This window comes from Caretta caretta, chromosome 4 (assembly GCF_965140235.1).
Source record: "Caretta caretta isolate rCarCar2 chromosome 4, rCarCar1.hap1, whole genome shotgun sequence".
In the NCBI taxonomy this organism is placed as follows: Eukaryota; Metazoa; Chordata; order Testudines; family Cheloniidae; genus Caretta; species Caretta caretta.
In genome coordinates this window covers 137,635,263-137,658,782 of record NC_134209.1, presented here as the reverse complement: position 1 = coordinate 137,658,782, position 23,520 = coordinate 137,635,263, and the positions used below count along the sequence as shown (strand labels likewise).

Here is a 23,520-nt window from a genome sequence, read left to right as displayed (position 1 = left end):
CCAGCACAGTAGAGTCCAGATCCCTGATTGGAACCTCTAGTCACTATTGCATTACAATTATATCCTTGATTCCTATGGTGATTCCTAAGCTGTGTTGGTTTAGCAGCCCTTTTTCAGAGATATTCAGCACAATAAAAGCATTTTCCCTTCTTTCTCTTTGGTCTTTGGGTTAAGTATTTTTAGCATTAATGCTGAACATAGTAATATTGTGACTAATCTCTGAAGAGATCAGTTATGTTGGAAAGTTTCATGTCTGCCATCTCCACTTATATTGTCGGTTCTCAGTGAAGATGCTAAAGATATCATACTTGTATATTTTTTCCTCCCTTTTCAACAGATGTGAAAGTGCGTGAAAATGAAGACAATACTGCCATAATAAACAATATCATAGATGCACACAAACTCATCAGAAATAAATTCTTGCCATCTGTGCAGTCTTGGATTCAGGTGAGATGACTTCTGCCAAGAAAAATCAAAAAAGCTCTTTCCCTTCTTCTGCTTGCTTTCAGCCTGTCTTCCATAAAATGCTAACACCCATTATGAAACCATGTAATTTGGGGACCCACGTAAAGACCATCTTGCCAAAAGTTACAAAAGCCTAAAGATGGTGTGGCTGCACCAAACTTAGTATCTGGGTGCAAAATAGAGGCTTATGTGTACTTATGTGTTGAATCTTTTTGGTCTGTACGTATGGCAAAAACAATAACAAGCAATAAAAGAAGGGGAGGGTAAAGTCTGAAGAAAACTAAACAAAGCAAATTAAACTGAGAAAAAGTAATTGGTATAAGTATGTGAGGCAGGCAGGGTGGTAGTAATTGGCTAAATATAAATCTGAGTTAGAAACTGGCTGTCAGTGTTGCATCACTTTTATTTGAGTGCATTCAACATTGCTTAAACTACCTAGCACAGTGCATGAGCTTTTCATTTTTGGAGATGTCAGTTTAAATATGGCCTATATGGTAGGTTTAAAGTGAAAATGAATGTCTTTGAGCTAAGTCAACATTAGAAAATCACTTTTTCATTCAACACAATTGGTAGTCTCTGCTCAAGTGTCCGTTGCAGGGGATAGCAATTTTGTATGGTGAGGTGCACTCACAGAGGAAAACTTGTAATGCATCTGCCTACTCCTTGGTTGACTCTAGCTGCTGTTATCAGCTCTTACTACCCCAGTTAAAAAAAGTTTTTGAAAGAAGTGCGGGTAAAGGAGAGAAGTGGGATCACCAGTGATTACTTAGCGTAAGAGCAAACTGCTTTATTGCATGGCATGTTACAAATGGATGAAAACAAAGAATTTTTTTCTTTCTTGGGGATGTGTGTAGCAGAAATAATAAGAATGTATATCTCTTGCTTTGTAGTTGTTCACCAGAGCAGGAATAAATGATGGTTGTCTAAGATGTGCCATTGATTTTAAGAAAAAATTAGAGACTGCTATGGAGAAACATAAGGAAATGAACATTGACTATAAAGAGAGGAAAAGAAAAGTGGTGAGTGTTTAAAATTAAACATTTTTTGAGTAGACTCTCAAACACTTGATTTGCACACAGAAAAAAAAAATGCTGTCAAAACATTTCCTTGTAGGCCCTAATTCTTGCAAACACTTAAGCATGTGCTTAACTCTGTATATTTGAGTAATCCTTTTGACTCCAATATGACTACCTACGTGAGCCAAGTTAAGCACATGCATAAATGTTTGCAGAGTCGGGGTCTTCGTTATTAGATAGGACATTAACACTGGCTATCTTCATTTTTTTTATATAGTGAGGTAGTTAAATTTTAGAATTCTGTTTAGTCCCAGTTTCTTCATGAACAGTTTGTATTGTGTCCTTGGTCTCTTCTGTGTTCGCGTTTGTCTTCTCTCATTACAATACATATTGTTGTTACCATTTTATTTTGAAACATGCAAAATTATGCCAACACGTCACAAGTCAGAAAAAAAGAAGTGGTCCCTGATTTACAGTGCTTATAATCTACAGAGGTTGGGTGACAGACTTGGAAGCCTCTCATAATAATTAGCTATCACATGGTGCTTTAATGCTCAGAGTGTTTCACAAAGGTTATTCCGAGTGAAAATTTTGTGAAATGAGTAAATTGTAATATCCTCATTTTACTATGCCACAGAAGAAGTCAGTTAGCGCTAACTACTATTTTACTATGTGAAGAAACTGAGGCAGAGAGATTAGATGATTTGTCCAAAGCCACAGAAGAAGTCAGTGGCCCCATCTATACGTCTAAAACAACAGAGTTTACTAAGAATTGTTAAACTTGTTTGTGGTCAAATAGCGCTTATTATATTGTTTGGTATAAATGGCCAAACTATATTTTTTTAAAAACTAATTATTTTAGGTCAGAGTGTCCAGGAGTAAAACATGGCTTTTAAGTGGGTTATAACAGTTTATCTCTGTCACTGCAGGCTAGACTAAATTGTTAGTCTGATTCAGCCACAGTGAAGTTCATCAACTGTTGTTAAACTCTGTTTGGCTGCATAGACAAGGCCAGATTGGGATTTTTGAATTTCTGGGTCCCAGCACATCTCCCTGGTACAGCAGGGTCCTGGCTATGTATACTATCCAGCTACAAATGCCAATGCTGAACGAAAGGTAATATTTCAGAAGACTCTCTTGCCACTGCTTTCCCGTCAATGGGAAAACACATAACTAGCTATGGAGGAGTCAGCATAGTTGCTGCCATCCCTGTTGTCTTTTTTATGGGAAAGGCTGCACATGCTGGCCCTCTGCCCAGAATATTGGTTACTGTCTTTTTTTATCAGATTTGAAAGACATTCAAGCCTTCATTCTATGAGTAGCATAAAATAGTGCTGTTACCATTCTTGTTCACCATTGTTTGTTGTCAGGTTCAAATGTTGTAGAGCAGGCAGCTAGGAAAAGGGAAATATTTAATAATTCGCTTATTTTGAACACAGTATTATTTGACATCTTAATAGAATTTAAGGCATGGAACTTGTTAAGGGACGTTGGAAAATAAATGAATAGTAATTCTTCCATTTCTTTCATGGGGAAATGCCCAAACTTGTTCTTAACTAGTGCTGAGTTACTTAAATTTAAGCTGTGAATGAGGGGGATAATGAGCTGCAGAAGCATTTTCATAAAAAGCCTATGGTTTCTCTATGTGTGTTGGATTATTTAGTTGAAACTTACTTTTAGAAGGAAATGGATTTTTACATTTTTTTAAAAATGTTGTCAAAGTCCAATGGTCCAGCAAGGCCTATCAAACAAAGAATGTTGTGCCCTGATCCTGCTGGGACTTACGCCCATACTTAACTTCATACAGCGTGAGTCCTTCCACTGGCGCTAACTCAAATTCGTGAACATCAGCCCCATATAAATCTTTGTAGCGTCCGAGTCTTAGTCCTTACCATAAAACAGTCTTGCTCTCTTTTGGTGCTGTCCTCTGTATCCCTGGAGCTAAGAGAAATGTACTGATATCTTGATCACTGAGCATTAATCTACATACAGCACTGCAAAGATCAGGACATTAGCAGATTTTACATGTAACTGCTAGCACACTGAGTCAGCAGAATGGCACAGCCGGGAGTGTAGATATGCAGCATGTGCAGAAATAAGAGGGAGGTGAGACCATGCAAGAACTGAAGAGAAGAAATGAACCAAGTAGGATAGTTATTGTGGAAAAGATCACTTGTAAGTTTCTGTCTGCTGTAGATCTAACATAAGCTGTATGTTATGACAATTGATATCAAGTTATTGTTATGTACCAGGGAGCAGTTGCAATCTGCAAAGTAAATGGTGTTAGATGAAGATTATCACGCTAGGTACAGGAGAATTGTTTGCATATCTGCTCATCTCCTTAAGTGTTGTCAAGACTCCCTATTAAAGTCATGTCTGTATCTTTCAGGGAGAACATATTTTATTTTAGTGGTACCACCAAAGTGGCAAAATGTAAAACAGAATGTTAGGGACTTACAAAATTTGCATCCATGACTGCTGCAGTGGCAACATAGGGAGGATTCGCACTATTTTTATGCAGTTACCCTGTTCTTTAATAGACCAGCAAGAATGGAGGCTCTATCAATAGTGGCTCCTCAGATCAAAATGGGTTTGTAGTCCCAGCTACCCATGCCTTTGCATAAAAGATGAGCAGTCACTCACAGTTCTATGTAGTCTGCACTTGGAAGGAATTTACGAGTCTGCCTTTGCTAGGGATATAGTTTGCTAGTTCTGTGGTCAAGATGTTAATGAAATTGATCCTTAACTCTTTGAATAGGGGAGTTAGTACGAGCCTTTCCAATATACTGATTCTTGGAAGAATTGTCTTTTGAAATATTCTTTTCTACTCTTGGTGAACATAGCATCAAGAGTAGTAGTAATCAGCCTTTATATATTTTGTGTGGCATCTCCAGTGTTGCAAACACTTGTGATTTTTATCTTGAATCTGATGATACTTAGTGTTTTTTCTTAAAGCCCCAGCTCCTGGAGACAAGTGTTTACTTAAGTCGTCTCTGCTTTCATTTTTTTAGGCAAGTTTTTAGTTCTTCTGGTTGCAGGAAAGCCCAAAAATGCACCCTAAAGGCTCAGAAATCAGCAGGCAAATCAAAAGAATCTGATGTTTATTATTTTTAAATCTCATGATTTGTAAAGCTAATTTCATGATTTGTTGGGCCCTGCCTTGTCTTTTTTGAAATTGTGGTGGCACTACTGTATCTTCCGCAATCAGTGGGCATCTCTGCTTTCTCCCTGCTATCCGCCTGAACCAGTCCACAGTTGCCACCCTTTTGTTTTTTCAGTTCTTTCTCATATATAGGGCCCTGCCAAATTCATGGCCATGAAAAATGTGTCACAGACCATGAAATCTGATATTCCACCAAGAAATCTGGTCTTGCTTGTGCTTTTACTTTATACTGTACAGATTTCATGGGGTAGATCAGCATTTCTCAAATTGGGGGTCCTGACCCAAAAGGGAGTTGCGGGGGGGGGTTGCAAGGTTATTTTGTGCTGCCTTGAGAGCTGGGTGGCCGGAGAGTGGTGGCTGTTGGCCAGGTGCCCAGCTCCGAAGGCAGCTCCCTGCCAGCAGCAGCGCAGAAGTAAGGGTGGCAATACCATACCTTGCCACCCTTATTTTTGCGCTGCTGCTTTCAGAGGTGGCAGCTGGAGAGTGTTAGCTGCTAACTGGGGGCCCAGCTCTGCAGGCAGCAGCGCAGAAGTAAAGGTGGCAATACCATACCATGCCATCCTTACTTCTGCGCTGCTGCTGGCGGTGGCTCTCCCTTTAGAGCTGGGCTCCCCCTCAGCAGCCACTGCTCTCTAGCTGCCCAGCTCTGAAGACCGTGCCACTGCCAGCAGCAGTGCAGAAGTAAGGGTAGCAGTACCTCAACCCCCCCCCACAATAACCTTCTGACCACCCCACAAATCCTTTTTGGGTCAGGATCCCTATAATTATAACACCGTGAAATTTCAGTTTTAAATATCTGAAATAATAAAAACTATGATTTTTTTAAAATCCTATGACCATGAAATTGACCATGAATTTGGTAGGGCCCTACTCATATATACATATGCCATCTCTGATCTTTCTGTTTTTCATCTGTTTTCCTATTTGCTTTCTGCTCCCTAGCCTCCCGCCTACCTCCACTCATCATGCAGTTTCATACTGCTCAGGGTGGGTGTTTGAGAAAATAAGTTGTGTTGTTTAAGCTCTGTAGCAGGAAACCTGGCAAGAGGGGGTTGGGAAAGTTCTTTAAGTGCTGATCCCTATGGTTATTGTTATTTGCACAGCTTTACCTTCTGTTCCTGCCTTCAGCTAGAGCCATGGGAGGAGAAGAAAGAGAGCTACAAATGTTGTCCATATCCTTTGACTGTCCAGAGCCAGCCGTCCACCCCCCTTTGTGTTGCCTTTATAAATATTATTGCATTAGCCGTACACCCTGCCTGTCAAGATTCAAGCCCCTCTGGCAGACATTAAATAGCCATCACCACATTTCTAATTCTGTAAGAACTTCTATTGTTTAATTTTGGGGGTTGAAGGAGGGGCAGCCTGACCACATTGGTCAAGGATAACCAAACACAAGGATTACTGTTAGTACTCTTCAGTAAGTGAAAGTCCTTGTGTGCTTACACCATTGTTAAATTCATATAATCAGTGATTATTCTGGGACTGAGTTAGATGTTTACATCCCTTAAGAAGTGTCAGATTTTGAAAGTATATATGAGAGTTTAAAAGCCTCTGTGTGTGAATCTAAATTATGATTGAAATTTAGGGGAGGGTAAGAGGAAAGCACTTGCATGATTGGACATGTTGCATTATTTTCTCTCTTTTTGTTCAGACTGTTCTGAATAATCTCAGTGCCCAGTAGAGGGAGTGCATGCTGCATGCTGGACATTTTCCTTTGCACTTCCTTTATCTAGAGCAGGTCATGGTCTTAGTGTGTACATGTTTTCATGTAAACTTATTGCAGCAGTACTATGTCAGAGCTACTGTAATAAGTTAGTTCTCCGCTCTATTTAGGTGAATTATTGCAGTGGCACAGTTCTAGTTATTGGCTGAGATTGGCATTTATAATAGAAATACCTATTTTCAGAGGTTTAATGCCGTTTTAAGCATAAATTGCATACGGCTGAAACCTTGCTAAAATATTTCTAAATGGAATAATTTGTTTTTATTTTTATCTAGTTGTTATGCATGCCTTTTGTTCCTTTTATTTTATTTATTTTATTTTAAATCAGACGTTTGCATTTTTTTAAGATCTTTTCTTATGCCAGATTTTGCAGATATTTATATCTGAATTGCTTTTCATTTTTAAAAGTTATAAAAGAAAAATCCATATATTGCATCTTAAAAATCATGCACAATATGATGCACATCTACAGCATTTCCATAGAGATTAATGATAAGACTTTAATAACATCTCTGTTGGACAGCATAGCATGTTCTGATGACTTCTTAATCTTTTTCACATGTATTTATAATAACCGATAAATTATATTTAAAAATGTAAGAAATGTACATATGTCAAACTAGACTAAAATGAGTTTTTGAAACAAGAGCCCAGGAAATTTGCAGTTACTCTATCTCCTTTATGTATGCTGTGCAGGCCAAAATGTTTGTTTTCTTCTGCATCCCCTCATGTTTTGTTAGTTTAGAGCGTAATTAAAACTGTGTTTTGGCTAGTCTTAAAATGTCTTCCTAAAATGAACTAAGCAGTTGTTTGTGTTATGATTTTTACCCTGAAATAGTTGACTGGACTATGATTTTATTTGTGGAAGAGGGAACACAACTGCATATGGTCTGTTTACAATATGTTGTGGTGGAGGAGCCTACAATAAGGGGAAGAGGGGACTATTGATGCTAGACCAAATCACTTAAAAATAACAGATGACCAAGTCTTTTAGAATGCACTAATATTGATAGACTGGCTGTGTTTTAATGCAGCAAAATAATGTAGATTTGAATGACAGAGAGTTTGGTAAAACCATACAATTGGCAAGCTTTTGGGAAGATTTGAGTTTGCTACAATGAAATTGGATAGGTGGAATTGTGCCCAAAGTCTTCTAATTGCTTGTTAAAGACAGAACACCCTTACCTCCCATGAGGTTGTATGTTCAGCAGTTCTATAACATGCATTTTATTTTGTCTTGTTAAACATTCATGTTTAACCAGTCTAAATGCTTTTTAATTGTTTCATTAAGACACTGTTCCTCAAATAATCTTACTTTTGAATAAAGTTCTAACTCTTCAGTAATTTCTACTGTTTGGATGTGGGTTGGGGATTACTGCATTGTAGATTTCAGCATAATTCTAAATTGCAGTGTAAATGAGAAATCTAAATAGAATAATAGAAATGCAGGGCTGGCCAGGACTTTGAGAGCTCACCTAGTCCATCCTCCTATGCTGAGGAAGTACCAAGTATACTTAGACCATCCGTGACAGGTGTTTATCTAACCTGTTCATAAAAACCTCCAAAGATGGGGATTCCACAATCTTCCTTGATAACCTATTCCAGTACTTAGCAATCCTTACAGTTAGAAAATTTTTCCTAATATCTAACCTAAATCTCCCTTGCTGCAGATTGAGCTGATTACTTCTTATCCTACCTGCACTGGATGTGTAGAGCAACTAATTGCTGTCCTTTTCATAACACCCCTTAACATATTTGAAGACTATCCACTCAGTCTTCTTTTCTTCATGCCCAGTTCTTCTTTGAGTGATTGCACATATCCATTCCAGTGTTGGGATGTGTGTGTACCAGTGCACAGTTGTGCCACCCTGAATGGTATCGCTAAGGAGACAAACTGTCAAGTGCCCTCTGGTGCCTCAAACACAGCAGATAGGTATAAAGGGTGCAGTTGCCCCCAACCCTACTCAGATCCTTCCTACCACCTGTGACTGTTGTTGGAGCTCCCTTTGCTTGCTTCAGCAAACCTTTAGTCTAGTGTGTAAATAGTGTCCATTGTAGTCTGTGTAGTTATTGTAGTTAGTATAGTAAAAAAAAAGTGTGTGCATCTGGCATCCAGCCTTTGTACTGGCCCTGGTACTGGAGATATGCCACGCTCTCTGGGTTTCAGGCCCTGCTACTCTTGTGGTAAGGCAGTGCCTAACAGTGACCCTCACCCCAGCTGCCTTAGGTGCTTGGAGGATGCTTGGATGAGTCTTATTTGTAAGGGCTTTAAGTCCAGTTCCAAGCCGCCCCCCCCCCCCAGATTGAAATTTCTGCTGCTGGAATCAGTGCTGTATCCTCCATTTGAACCATCTACCTTGGTCCAGGTACTGAGCACCTCCAGTGTTACCAGTTCTGAGAGGTAGATCAGCATCACTGGTACTAAAGAAGAGGCACCGTAAATCAGACTCGGCACCAGGACCATCAGAGGAAGCAAAGAGGTCGAGCTCATCTAAGGACTCAGGTGGAAGCTCAAAGAGGAGGCACTCCCCAGAGTACACCTCTAAGCAGAGGAGTTCAGTGGCTCCAGAGCCCACTACGGGCTTGTTGAGACTGGCTCCTGAAGTACCATCTTCGGGATCACCTCGTGTCCCAGTACCACAGAGTGCTTTCCTGCTACTGTCTACGTCTGAGACATATGAGGCTGCAAAAAAATTGTTGAACCTCTGGGTACTGCCGTCACTGGCAGCTCAGGAGTCTTGCTTGGCACTGGTTCCCAAGATATCAACTTTAGCGGCTTCACCTCTGCACCAGGCTGGTCCAGCTGATTGGGCCATCATGATACCATTTAAGAAGGTACCGTCTAGGGCAAACCCACAGATGATCTCCCCAGCTCCCCTCTCTTCAGAGTCTGACATTTCCTTCCTGATGCTGACCGGTATGGCCCCACCATGGTTGCAAGAAGAGGATTCTTCATTGAACTCTGAAGTGAAATCCTGTATCTCCCAGCCAAGCTGATTGCACCATCAGGAATATACCATCTGCCTGCCTGGTTTTAGCCTCCATATCAACAAGGGGCTTACTGAAAGGACTCTTAGGCCATGCACAGTTGTGGACCATGGCTGTACCAGTGGCCCATTTGAAACATATGGGGTTCCCCTCTTAATCGAGAGTATCCCCACATCCACGTCAGCTGGCTTCATCTACTGGCTGTCAGGAGCATTGACACTGCAAACACCCTTTGCTTTGGTACTGAGCCCATCACTGAAGATGCAGCACCCCTCTCAAGAGCATCTATGAGAGGAGCGGGAACTGGACCAGACCCTACTACCATTGGTATCCTCTTCCTCGTCCTCTGATGAGGCAGGTGTGGCAGAACCTATTTTCTGCCTTCTGATGATGATAAGATGCATCACGAGTTATTGAGGAGGATGGATATGGCCCTGGACATCCACCTGAAGGAGGTCCAGGAAAAGTCACAAGCTGATGGCATCTATGGCCCAGGCTAGAATTCCTCTGCTTACTAATGATGCGGTTTTGTAGCCTACTAAGATTCTTTGGCAGACCCCAGCTTCTCTGTCACTGACGGCAAAAAGAGTGGAGATGAGATACTATGGTCCCTCTCAGGGGTTCGAGCATTACTATAATCCTCCCCCTTTGGGCTCCCTGCGTCAGCAGCCACAGAGAGAGTGAGAAACAGGGTTACCATGCATTAACCCCGAAGAATAAAGAGATTGAGAAGCTGGACTTATTTGGGAGGAAGCTTTGTTCCACAGGCAGGTTAAAGCTTTGTATTGCAAACCAGCAAGTTTTATTGGGGCACTATGATTTCACCCTGTGAGATACAGTTTCAGAGTTCAAAGACAAGTTCCCAGATGATGGGGAAACGAGTTCTTTTTCCAGCCCAATGGCAGTAAGATTTTTCAAGGGTTTGGACAGATCTTTTTCTGCAAGTGCAGAACCCTATTTCAGCCTGGAGCCTGAATCTAGTCTTAACAAAACTGATGGGTCCTCCCCATTGAGCCTCTAGCAATATGCTGTTGCACCTATCAGTGAAAATTGCATTTTTTAGTAGCTGTTACAACAGCCAGGAAAGTTGGGAAGTTGAGGACTCTCATATCAGATCCTCCTTATATGGTTTCTACATGGATAAAGTCTATCGTCATCCTCACACAAGTTTTCTTACCAAGAGGGTCTCCACTTTTCATTTTATTAAAGCAATTTTCTTACCAACCTTCATCCCAAAGTCTCGTGGTAATAAGGGGAGGAGAGATTGCATGCTCTGGATGTTAGAAGAGCTTTAGCATTTTATCTGGAATGAACTAAACTTTCAGGTCTTAAGCTCCATTGCTTATTGTATTTACAGACCAAATGAAGGGCAGTCCTGTTTTCATATAAAGGATTTAGTTATGGATATCCAGCTATATTGGCTTTTGTTACCAGATGGCTAACATGAATCTCTGGGTAGCGTGCTGGGTCATTAAACTAAGTTCCAAGCAACTTCTGCAGCTTTTCTGTCTAACGTTCCTATATTGAACATTTTCAAATCTGCAACCTGATCATCATGTCGCTCGTTTGCCTCTCGCTAAGCTATCTCTAAACAATCCAGAGATGATGGTAAATTTGGACTAGTGGTCCTCTAGTTGCCACTGCTTGTGAGTCACCTACAATGGAACAGAGGTGTAATCACTTGAAGAAGAAGAAGAAGAAAAGGTTACTAACCTTTCTGTAACTGTTGTTCTTTGAGATGTGTAGTACCTGTCCTCCTTTCCCTCTTTATCGGAGTGTTCTGGTAGGATGGACCTGAGTGGGCCGGAGGCAGCTCCACCGTTTATGCCTGGGCTCCGTGCACAAGGCAACAGAGGGCATTTATGCCATCCTGACAGGTACCACAAAGGAGAAAATCTCTCAGAACTGTGCATTGAAGTGTGCACGCTCCTACAGTCGAATGGACACGTGCAACACATCTTAAAAACAACAACAGTTATGGAAAGGTTAGTAACAGTATCTTTTATTAACCTTTCCTCATAGGTCAGGTTTCTAAAACTTTTTATCATTTTTGTTGCTGTCGTTTGGGCTATCTCCAATTTATCCACATCCTTCTTAGACTGGATACTGTACCCCAGCTTCACCAGTGCTGAACAGAGTGGGACGATTACCTTCGATGTCTTACATACAACCTCCCTGTTAATACACCTCAGAATGATGGCCTTTTTTGAAACTGCATCACATTGTTGGCTGTTATTCTACGTGTGATCCACTAATAAGTTCCACGTCCTTTTCTGCGGTACTGCTGCCTAGCCAGTTATTCCCTATTTTGTAGTTGTGCATTTGATTTGTCCTTCCTCTTACATTACAGGGTCATTTTGAATTCTAATCCTGTCCTCAAAACTACTTGTGACTTGTAACCTAAGTTCCCTCTAAGCTGCTGGACCTGCTTTGGCAGGGAGAGGCACCCTGGCCCGGACAGTACCGGGTTTATAATGGCTCAAAGCCGCGGACTGTCACTGGTGGCCTGGACTGCGGACAGACCTGCCGCGGCCTGGGGGAGAGGCACCCCGCCCCTGGCCCCTACCCAGCCTGGCCAGGACCTGCCGCGGCCGGGGGGAGAGGCACCTCTCCCCTGGCCCCTACCCAGCCCATCCTGAAGCTGCCATGGTGGGGGGAGGCACCTCTTTCCCCTGGCCCAGGTGCCACTGGGGGGACTCCTGTCTCCCCTCTGTAGCCCCAGGGCAGCCTGCACCCCAAACCCCTCATCCCCAGCCCCACCCCAGAGCCCGCACCCTCAGCCAGAGCCCTCGCCCCCTCCCATGCCCCAACCCTCTGTCCCATCCCTGAGCCCCTCAGCCCCACCCCAGAGCTCGCATCCCCAGCCGGAGTCCTCACCCTCCCTGCACCCCAACGCTCTGCCCCAGCCTTGAGCCCCCTCCTACACTCCAAATCCCTCGGTTCCACCCCTGCCACATGAATTTTGTTATGTGCACCAATATGGAGGTGCTGTGTCACACATCATATTGCCATATTAGTGTACATAACAAAATTCATTCCGTACATGCGTGGGAAAAATTAGAGGGAACGCTGCTTGCAACTCCTCCCAGCTTGGTGTCCTCCACAAATTTTATATGCCTACTCTCCACTCCATATCCAGTTCAGTAATGAAAATACTGAATAGTACTGGACCCAGAAAAGACCCCTGTGGGGCCTCACTAGATACTGTATGTCCTCCCAGTTTGACAGTAAATAACGGATAAGTACTTTGAGTATGATTTTTCAACCCGTTGTGTACCCACCTTTAAAATATTTTCATAAAGATTACATTTCCTTAGTATGGTGTGTGTGTCATATGAAACTTACTGAAATCAAAATATAGCACTTCTGCAGCCAGTTAGCCAGTAACCCTATCAAAAAAGGAAATTAGGTTGAATTGGCATGATTTGTTCTTGGCAAGTCTATGCTAGCTATTCCTTCATAACCCCACTATCCTCTTGGTTCTTACAGACTGATTGCTTAATAATTTGTTCCAGTATCTTTCCAGGTATTGAAATTAGGTTGATTGGCCTATAATTCCCTATGTCCTCTTTGTTCCCCCTTTAAACATAGGTACAGTAGAACCTCAGAGTTATGAACATCTGGGGAATGGAGGTTGTACGTAAGTCTGAACAAAATGTTACGGTGGTTGTTTCAAAAGTTTACGACTGAACATTGATGTAATACGGCTTTGAAACTTTACTAGGAAGAGGAAAAATGCTGCTTTTAACAGTCTTAATTTAAATGAAACATGCACAGGAACAGTTTCCTTACCTTGTCAAATATTTTTTTATAAACCTCCCCTTAATTTTTTTAGTAGTTCATATTTAACACAGTATTGTACCTTTTTTTTTCTTTTTCTTTTTCTTTTTTCTTTTGGGTCTCTGCTGCTGCCTGATTGTGTACTTCTGGTTCCAAATGAGATGTGTGGGTGACTGGTCAGTTCATAACTGTGGTGATCATAAGTTTGAGGTTCTACTGTACGATGCTTGCCCTTCTCCAGCCCTCTGGGATCTGACACATCCTCAGAGTTCTTGAAGATAATTCCTCAGGGTTCCGAGATTGCTTCAGTTAGTTCCTTAAGTACCCTAGGATGAATTTAATCCAGCCCTGCCAATTCAACTACATCTAACTAATCTAAATATTCTGTAACCTGTTATTTCCCTGTTCTGAGCTATGTTCCTCCCCCCTTTTGTTTTAAGTATCTGGTCACAATTAAAGTAAAATGACCATTAATCCTTCTTGATGTCTTCTGTTATTATCTGTTCTCCCCTGCTATATAGTAGACTTAGACCTTTCTTTGTCTTTCTCTTGATCCTAATGTATTTATAGAACCTCTTCTTGTTGCTTTTTATTCCTTGCCAGATGTAACTAATTTTGTGCCTTAGCCTTTCTGATTTTGTGCCAGTACCCTTACTCTATTCTTTTTTTAATCATCCTTAGCAATTTGTACATGGTTTTTCTCGCTTTGATTTTCAGGTAATTAAAGTACTCCTGATGGAGCCATATTGGCCTCTCACTATTCTTCCTGTCTGTCTTCTGTGTCAGGGTAGTTTGCTGTTGTGCCTTCAGTATTGGCTCTTTGAGAAATCCCAGCTCTCCTGAGCTCCCTTTTTCCCTCATTAGGGTTCCATTGGAAGAAAACCTAACCTATCTGTTCCTTGAATTTGTTAAAGTCTGCTTTTCTTCTCAAGTTCACTGCCCTTAACACTATGTGTCAAGTGCGTTGGCAACTACCATTTGGAAACATGTTCCCCTGATGTAGAAGAAATTAATGTATATGATACAAAAATAACGGAGGGGAAAACTGATTGCTGCTTCCAATTTTCATTTTATGTGTTGTCTAGTTTGGCCTTACAACAGTGTAAAGTCTTATCTATGCTATAGTACTTTGGGGACAGATCCTGTACCGTGGGAAAATAAAAACTAAGTGCCTTCTGCTAATCCCAGCAGAGCATCCACCTTATGCTCTTGGTGTTATGCAGAAAAAGAATAGACAAGGTGAAGTATTTCCCATTTATGGCATCTTGTAGATGTCCCTGGACAAAAATGATAAGGGGCGCTGCTCTGGAGGACAAAAAATAGTTTTAACAACTCTTTATATCCGATAGACATTTCTACTTCTTAGATACTGCAATGTCTTTAGCAAAGTGGACAACAGACTTCTGCATCTCTCCAAAGGTATCAAACTGTTAAACCCTTTGCCATCTGGGCAAAGCCTTTTAAAATAGTGTATCTCCTCTGACCACTGAGAACATGACCTCTAATAAGATAACCAAAATGGCCTTGTGGCTCTTTCCCTAGACAGAAGAATTCTCTTCTAAAATAATGCAGGCTTAATAGATTTTAAGGCCTGAAAGGAACCACTGTGGTAATCTAGTCTGACATCCAGCATCACGCAGCCATAGAACTTCACTCAGTAATTCCTGCATTTCCCCCCTCCACTTAGAGGTAGGTGTGTGTGTGTGTGTGTGTGAGAGAGAGACTGACTGACTTATTTTAAGGTCAGATGGAACAAATAACTAAGGAAATAGCAGATAAGGGGTCCCTCATGGAGTATACTTGACAAGGCTCCTTTAACAATCCCCACCAGTAAATTCTTCCCAACCACATATTGTCTTCTACTAGTCCTGTTTTAGAGGTGTGCTAATGAAATTTGTCAATGATACGAATTTGGGAGGTATCACCAATACAGAGGAGGATTGGAACACTACACAGGAAGATCTGGATAACCTTGTAGACTGAAGTGCAAGAAATGGGATGCAATTCAGTAGTACAAAATGCAGTCCCTAAACTTGTGTATGTGGGGCTGGGAGGATGGGCAGGACATTTTCATTGGAAGGCTTTGGGATTCCTTCCCCTCCCCTTGGCTCAAGAGAGAAAGTTCTGATGTTTGTCCCAAGGCCTGTATATTTACGTTGGGATTTCCTGAGGTGTGGGTTGGATGGGCAGGCTTTTAATTTTTGTATTCTGTGGGGTAGTATGTGTCTTGAAAATTTTAGTGGAAATTAAGAAATATTTGATAGGCACACAAAATAAATAGAATTACAAATAAAATGTTTCATCCTCTAACAAGTTATCTGTATCATTAACATATTGTGTGGTTTGGATTAACTAAATATAATGTAAAATATGCATTATATTTTAATTCTTTTGACAAATATATAATAGAACACCTACCCTAGTCCTCCATAATTCCAAAACAGGAAACAGAAAAAAAATCTTTAATAGTAGATTAGTTCCTATATTAAAAACATGAATTCCTTTCCCCCTCAGTTTTAACCTTTGGATTTATATATCCAAGGCCTTCATATTTTTTCATCATCAGTTTTCAGACCATTTTTCTCTTGGCATAACTGATAGTTAAAAATAAAAGTGACTTAAAACTGTGTAGTCCTCCAAACAGGGCTTCCTTTTCTAGTCTTATTTGGATAGTTTCATGTTTTTTCTCTTTCAGAGCTGGATATTGTTATGAGTATATATTATGCCTTGTATTGGATATAATTCTGCCTGCCTGCTGTTTATTTTAAAAAAATCTTTCATGCAAATCTAATAATGAATTCTTACAAGTTGCCACTGTGATGACCTCTGATCCCTGTCTGATCAGCCGGCCGCACAATGCAATTTGGTGGATCTTTTTAATAGAGTGTAAAATAAAGTAGGTTCTCTCTGCCACTGAGTTAACCCTTAAGTATTTAAGTTTACCAGGGCTAAGGTGTCATCTCCCTGGATTCCTTTCTGAATAATGAGTAGTGTGCTCCAAAGGTAGTATATATAATTTTGCTTCCCACTCCTTTGGTATGCTATTGCTGTTGGTTTAAATAAAGTTCTCTCTGAAAGGTAGGATGATAATATGCATAAAATGTATTTACAGAGATCAGAATTGACAATTAGCTACGTGCATATTTACAAAAATTAAAAAGAGAATTATGCAAGCTTTCAATAGCAGTAAGAGAAGTTATGATTAAAAATTAATACTTTAAATACAGTGTGTGTGTGTGTGTGTGTGTGTGTATATACAGGAACACCAAAGTAAAATAGTTATTATTTAGAATTAAGTATATGTTCCTAGGGGCTTTCCTGAATCAGGGTCTTAAGTATACACATGCTTAAGAGCTGTTGACTTCAGTAGGGTACTTTCCTGAATTTGGAACTATAATAGTAAATTTAGGATTCTTTTATCCCACCTCTTTCTTGAGAACTGGAAATACTATTTCTTTGCAGCCTCCACAGTCAGCCTCATGTATTCCATTCATCTGTCCATTCTTGGAGGGACGACTAAACCTTTGATCTGAACACTCAATCCTTTGGTCCACTCACCAAATAGGCCTGAGACTTTGCTTCCACTGCAGGCCAAACCTCTTTGCAGAGTGATATTTTTATTCCTGGTAGGAAACTTTCTGGATTGTGCATCCCAAGTCTCAGCTTTCGCCTAATGAAACAAATGACAAAGCTTCCATTGACTTCAGTGGGCAGGTTACCCTCTCTGTGAAGTTTCCTTGTTAACTGGCACAGAAACTTATATATATAGCCTTATATTTTTCTGAGACATGCCCATTAAACCTCCCAGATACTGGTTTGTGGAACCACAAGTCAGTGTACATTTCCTGGTAAGGTGGCTTGATTCTTACAATTAAACACTAACAATAGAACATCAGCCCCAGTACTAATAATCTGACTATCTCATTTATTGGCATCCAAGAATGGATGACAGTAGTAACAAATGTAACATTTGAAATATGTTAAAAATTGACATCTGTAGTTGCACAATGTGTGCATAATATGTAATACTCAAAGTAGCTTGTATTTAAGTTACTGATTATTTATAAGCACAGACATAAATTGTAGTGTATGGTTATAAAAAGGTTTTAATGAAATGAGTTTGGAACAGTCTAAGCATTAGGTAAGTAGAACCAAACAAGTGCTAGCAAGGCCTTCCATATCATTCAACACCACTAATCATTTTGTTTTATATTACATTTTAGATAAGATATTAAAAAATTGGGGTCTTCTAAAAAGATGTCTGTGGGTAAGTTTTTTCCTTTTTCTCAGTCTGCAGAGCTAAGTTTCCTCTGAATAACAAAGGAATGAGAATAAATATTTAAAACCTTATATCAACTTTTTAAAAAGACGTTGGGGCCTTGAAAATTAAGTCCAGTGTTACTAAAACAAGCAGGGCTACTTAACCAGTGCTGCATGATACTGGAAAGCGTAGACGTTTCTCCTGTGGGGACAAGCAGGTATTTTTAGTCCTGGTCAGCTTTGAGTTATCAGACCTAAAACAGCTGCTTGGACTAGGAGTGAATATAGCCAGCCTTAAGCCTCATACGACTGCAAGTTTAAATACCTGCTATTGTGTGATGCAGACTGAGGGGCAAAAATGAAAATGTTTTTGGAGCTGTTTAAGAATGGCAGCTGTTTGGAATGTTAAAGTGTAATCAAAACAAAAAATGACTGTAAAAATGGAACCACCTTACTTCTTGCTCCCTGTATATTGAGTCAGATCTGCTGACTGACGTTAGTGACATGAGTTTTACTGCTTTTTACCAATGAAACGTCTCAGGAACTGTACTATGGGGTGGGCATACAATATTCAGAGCAGTGGGCTCCAGGAGATGCATAATTAGCTTGTTCTCTAGCTCTGCAAGGATTTCAGACTAATCACCTCCTCACTCTACAAGGTTGCAAATGCTTCCTCTTAGAGTGGAGGATACAGTAGAAACTGCAAGGAGGACTTCGTGGGATTTCCTCGTATGATTATGCATGAGCTGACTTTCAAATTCCAGGTGGGGTTTGCAGCGCTAACAAATTAAAAAAAAAAAAAACAGCTTGTTAAACTGACCCCATCTGCTCTGGAGTTATAGAGAAACACTAAATGTAGAACCGCACCATGCATCCTAAAGAGTCATTAGCTGGTAGAATTCAGACTTTATGGAAGTGAATTGTTTGGAGGGGCCAGAGTTGTTGTATTTGTTGGTGATAGTTAGCAAGGCTGGATTAACAGAGAAGCAACACATAGTTTTACTTTGTGAAGGCTCTCTGCAATTGACATGGCTAGATATGTGTTGTTTTTTTCCAATGTAAGGGTAGAATAAAAAGCTTAAGGATAAAACCTCTTGGAAAATACTGTATTGTTATAAGCAGGGTGTGTATGTGTGTGAGATGGAGAGAGAGATGAGGAGCCTGGTATATATGTGTATATATATATACACACAGATCCTTGTGTAGTAAATGAGTCTCCCTGTGCATCTCACAGCAGAATATGACCTCTAATTTTTTGGTTTAGATTTACAAAATCAATGTATAATGATTTCCCTACTGTTTAATTTGTATATAATTTGATGGTAGGAATTTTGTAGGGGATGAAACAAGTTACTGTTTTAGCTTTAATATTGCAAGGTACCTACTTAAAGCTAGCAGACTTTAAGTAGCTGCAACTCTCTGTGTGGAAGGAAAGTGGTGTCTGGTTGTTTGCGTGGGCATCCTGGTCTCACGGCCCCAACCATCGCTATCCCTGGTCTCAGAAACATCAGCAGTGGGCTGGGGCGCTCACCTAGAGCCTCTCAAAACTCAAGGCCTTTGGACCCCAGAAGAGTTCTCTCTGCACATCAATGTCCGAGAACTCAGTACAGTCTGCCTAGCTTGTCAGGTGTTCCTGACCCCTGTTGCAGACAAAAATCCGTTGGTCCTCACACAACGCGATGGCCATGTTCTGTCTCAACAAGCAGGGAGGCACTTGCTCTTCTCCCCTGTGTCGGGAGACAGTTTGATTGTGGGAGTTTTGCATAGCCCATTCAATTCACCTCAAAGCCTCCCACCTGCCATGAGCTCAAAATGAGCTGGTGGTTCACCTCAGCAGATCCTTCTCTGATCACCATGAGTAGTCCCTTTCCCTGGAAATTGAAAGCTTGTTTTCTAGTAGTGCGGGACTCCCCAGGTAGACCTGCTCATCACCCAGCACAAGAAGAAGTGTCACCAGTTTTGCTCCCTGAAAGGTCACAGGCCTGGGTCCCTCATGGACACCTTCCTTGTCCTCATGAACAAGTCACCTGTATTATGTGTTCTCTCCTACCCCGCTCATGCACAAGGTCCTGCTAAAGATCAAGTGGGACCAAGTGCGGGTCATCCTAATAGTTCTGGCATGCCCCACCAACATTGATTCCCTACCTTGCTGGACCTCTCTATGGTGTCCCCGATCCTACTCTATACCTAGACCTGATCTCTCAAGATCATGGTCATCTGCTCCATCTGAATCGCAGCTCCCTCTACCTGACTGCCTGGAAGCTCAATGGCTGAACCCCAGAGAGCTAGCCTGCTCAAAGCAGGTCTGTGAGGAAGAAGAAAGCCCTCCACATATCTTGCAAAACGGAAGCGATTCTACATCTGGTCATCCCAGCAGTATGTCTTGCCTGTGCGATCATTGCTGCCGTTCATTCTATAGTACCTGCTGTACATGAAACAGCAGGGCCTATCTATTTCATGAGTTAAAGTTCACCTGGCTGCTATCTCAGCCTTTCATCCTTGGGTGGATGGCTAATCCATTTTTTCAAATGATAGATCGATCCATTTCCTTAAGGGACTAGAGAAGTGGTACCCCAGGAGTGAGAACCTGTCCCCTGCGATCTCTACCTGGCCTTATCAAGGCTTACAGGCCCCTCCCCCATTCAAGTGGCTGGTAACATGCTCCCTGTTATACCTCTCCTGAAAGGTGACCACTTTAGTTGCCGTTACTTTGGCCAGAAGGGTCTCAGAGATCCATGCCCACACTTTGGAGCCGCCATACACCATGTTCTTTAAAGATAAGGTTCAGTTACATCCTAACCTGGCTTTCCTTCCAAAGATGGTCTCCTAGTTTCATATCAATCAAGCTGTCTTCCTATGGTTTTCTGTCTGAAGCCTCATGCAAACAGGGAGAAGCAGAGACTTCTCTCAGATGTTAGTTGTACACTAGCTTTCTACATAGAAGGGACCAGACCATAATACACCCAGCTGTTTATGGCAGTTGCAGACAGGATGAAAGGTCTCCCGATCTCGTCTGAGAGAATTTCATCGTGGATCACATCATGTATCTGCACGTGTTACGAACTGGTGGGCGTTCCACCCCTGCCTATCCTAACTGTTCATTCCACAAGGGCACAAGTTTCTTCAGTGTCAGTTCTAGCACAGGTTTCTATTCAGGACATTTGTAGAGCAGCAATTTGGTTGTTAGTGCACATATTTCCTTTTCGCCATGCCATCACTCAGTAGCCAGGGACAATGCTGGATCTGGCCAAGCTGTGTTGCAGTGAGCATGTCAGTAAACTCTGAGCCCACCACCTATGCAACTGCTTGGGAGTCGTCTACATTGGAATAGACGTGAAAGTATTTGACAGAAAAAATAGTTAGTAATCTTTCTGTAACTCTTGTTCTGTGAGATGTGTTGCATGTGTCCATTCCAAGATCCGCACTCCTACCCCTCTTATGGGAGTTGGCTGGAAAGAAGAAACTGAGGGATGCAGGGTTGGCGAGGCCCTTTATGCACGCACTAAGGACGCACTGCACCAGGGATGACCTGACGGATACCACTGAGGGAAACATTTCCGGGAACTGTGCTTGGGGCGTGCACACACCTACATTGGAATGGGTGTGTGGAACACAGCTCGAAGAACAACAGTTACTGAAAGATTAGTAACCGTTTTTATTAGATTCTGAAACGTTAGGTTGCTGTAACTAAGAAACTATTATGCACTCCATTGAATGTGAGCTTTATGAAAAATTCAGATTACACAAGTGATAACTTGGCTATTTTTTTTAAATGTACAACATTTAAAGCATTAAGTGTTCAGAAAGTGACTACTTCCATGACTCCTACCCAAGACATACTGAACTCTGTCACTTTACAGCATTTCCCTAAAATAACTGTTTTGTTAAACCCACCAATATTCCTGATGGCGTGCATTTGCTGACCTACATTGCACAGTAAATGAATAATCTAGTACATCTGAAAACTATATATGCTTAATTCATCTGAATCATGCATCACTAGGATATAAGATAGAAAAACACTTTAACTACTGTACTTCGTCAGGGAGAAAGAAAAAGAAAAACCACATTGTAATGGAGTCTCTTGTGTTGCGGTGTGCATTAACAATGTAATGTGAAGACTCACCAACACTGTACCTTTTGCTTTACTGCTGGGTCTGAAGTGTATCCCCTTAAACATCCATTTCCAGCTCCTGAGCAATTCAAAATAGTATGAAAAGGGCATTCCCAAACAATCTTGTATCAAGTTGCCCAGATTTGCCTGCTTACTGTTGAGCAAATACAAATGGAAAAGGAATAAGCAGGGATGCTTTTGCTGATAAGCACAAAATGCAGTGTTTGGCTAGGCTTCAGATATAATTTGCAGTCATTTGAATTTGTATTCAAACCTTGGTGTATTTTTCCCCCTCAGAAATGTTGCTTTTCTAACAGCTTATATTTATCTAGCACTACAGTCATCAGAGGAAAAATCAAACATGATTTTGAAATATGACAAAATTTCAGCACTGATATTTCTGTTTCAACATGTTTTAGAGGATACAAAAGGGTGGGGATAGAAATGAAGTTAAAAAAGGCTTTCCCAATAAAATATGTTTTGAGGATTGTTTCATTGTCAGTTATTTAAAAAAGGGTTTTTTTTTACTTTGTTACCAATGATTGTGTATTTGTTACACAAAACATCCCTGTCCCTCATTTATGATTACTTAATTATATTTTATGTTGTTCTTGTGGCTGTATACAAAATGTGTTTCTTTATGTTGCGCCTTAAAATGGGTTCCACTGTGATAAGTATTATAGTTCCTTGGCCAAAATCTTCTGACCTCTAGAAAAAATGTGTAGTTGGCTGTGAGTAGATGCACATGAGATATTGGCATGGTGGAATAATTTGCAAGATCTTCCAGTGAGAGTATTAGCATATAAATAGCAGATGCAATGACGACCATCACAGCTGAGTACATTTAATTTTTAGTTTATAAGATAGAATGGGTTTTTAAATACATAGCCATCAAGCCTGCTGAAAGACAAATGAAGTTTAGAGTTCACTTGTCGGAGGATGCCTTACATCATTTTTTTTAAAAAAGGGAAACAGAGACACATAAAACAGAGCACAAGTGATTTCTAGGATGAGAAGTAATTGAGATTGCAAACCAAGTTAATTAGACCATACAAAATTTATTTAATGATCCCAGCTTGTAGTTTGCAAGCAGTGTTTTAGCGAGTAAGTAGATACAGCTTCTTTACGTGTTGTCTTTTTTCTTTCCTTTCTAAAATAATTAGTAACTACTGTACATTTAGTTTTATAAACTGATTGTATTCTATATTTTAGACATTGTATTGCTTGTTTAAGTATGAATGTGGAGACTCCGTTTTCTAAATCCTCTTAATGTAGGGGGATCAATATAAAACTGAGAAAAGGACCAAAGGCTTCATATCTTGCAAAAGTATTTTGTTGCAGGTTGTTTTGTATTTGTGTAGTTTGTTAGCATTTAGGATAAATGAGCAATGCATGTAACTGGATGGGTGATTATAGTAAGATACATTAACTCATTGGATGCACAGTAGGGCATAGGCTAAAAAGTAGAGAGGAGTCGAGATGAGATTTCAGCCGGCACACTATATCTTGTTTTGGGCTTTTATTTTGTAAAAGAGGCCTCAGGAAGGAAGCTTCTGATTATTTTTTTTCCCTGCTAGAGAAGGACCAAGTACACTTAGCTAACTAATGACAGGTTTCAGAGGAACAGCCGTGTTAGTCTGTATTCGCAAAAAGAAAAGGAGTACTTGTGGCACCTTAGAGACTAACCAATTTATTTGAGCATGAGCTTTCGTGAGCTACAGCTCACTTCATCAGATGTTTACCGTGGAAACGGTAAACATCTGATGAAGTGAGCTGTAGCTCACGAAAGCTCATGCTCAAATAAATTGGTTAGTCTCTAAGGTGCCACAAGTACTCCTTTTCTTTTAGCTAACTAACTACATAAGTCAGCACTGCTTTAACCTACTGCCATTGAACATGTAGTAGAATTGACAAGACATCCATTTTTCTATCACATTCCTAACATTCTGAACAGATACAGTAGGAAATATTTCCCTGTGGCCTATGGACTTGGAAGTTGTCTTCACCAAAT

The 23,520-nt window shown here is 40.7% G+C and overlaps 1 protein-coding gene across 3 annotated transcripts in view; it reads left to right on the top strand.

Moving 5' to 3' along the window:
- The window catches only part of UVSSA (UV stimulated scaffold protein A), a 95,971-nt gene that overhangs the window by 10,542 nt on the left and 61,909 nt on the right, over window positions 1-23,520 (top strand). For 2 of the 3 annotated variants that reach the window (XM_048849133.2, XM_048849134.2), the window contains exons 6-8: window positions 338-447; window positions 1,356-1,484; window positions 5,748-5,960. In XM_048849133.2, coding sequence (XP_048705090.2) covers window positions 338-447; window positions 1,356-1,484; window positions 5,748-5,960 — 452 coding nt within the window. The remainder of the gene's footprint in view (window positions 1-337; window positions 448-1,355; window positions 1,485-5,747; window positions 5,961-23,520) is intronic. The other variant, XM_048849136.2, reaches the window with a different exon arrangement.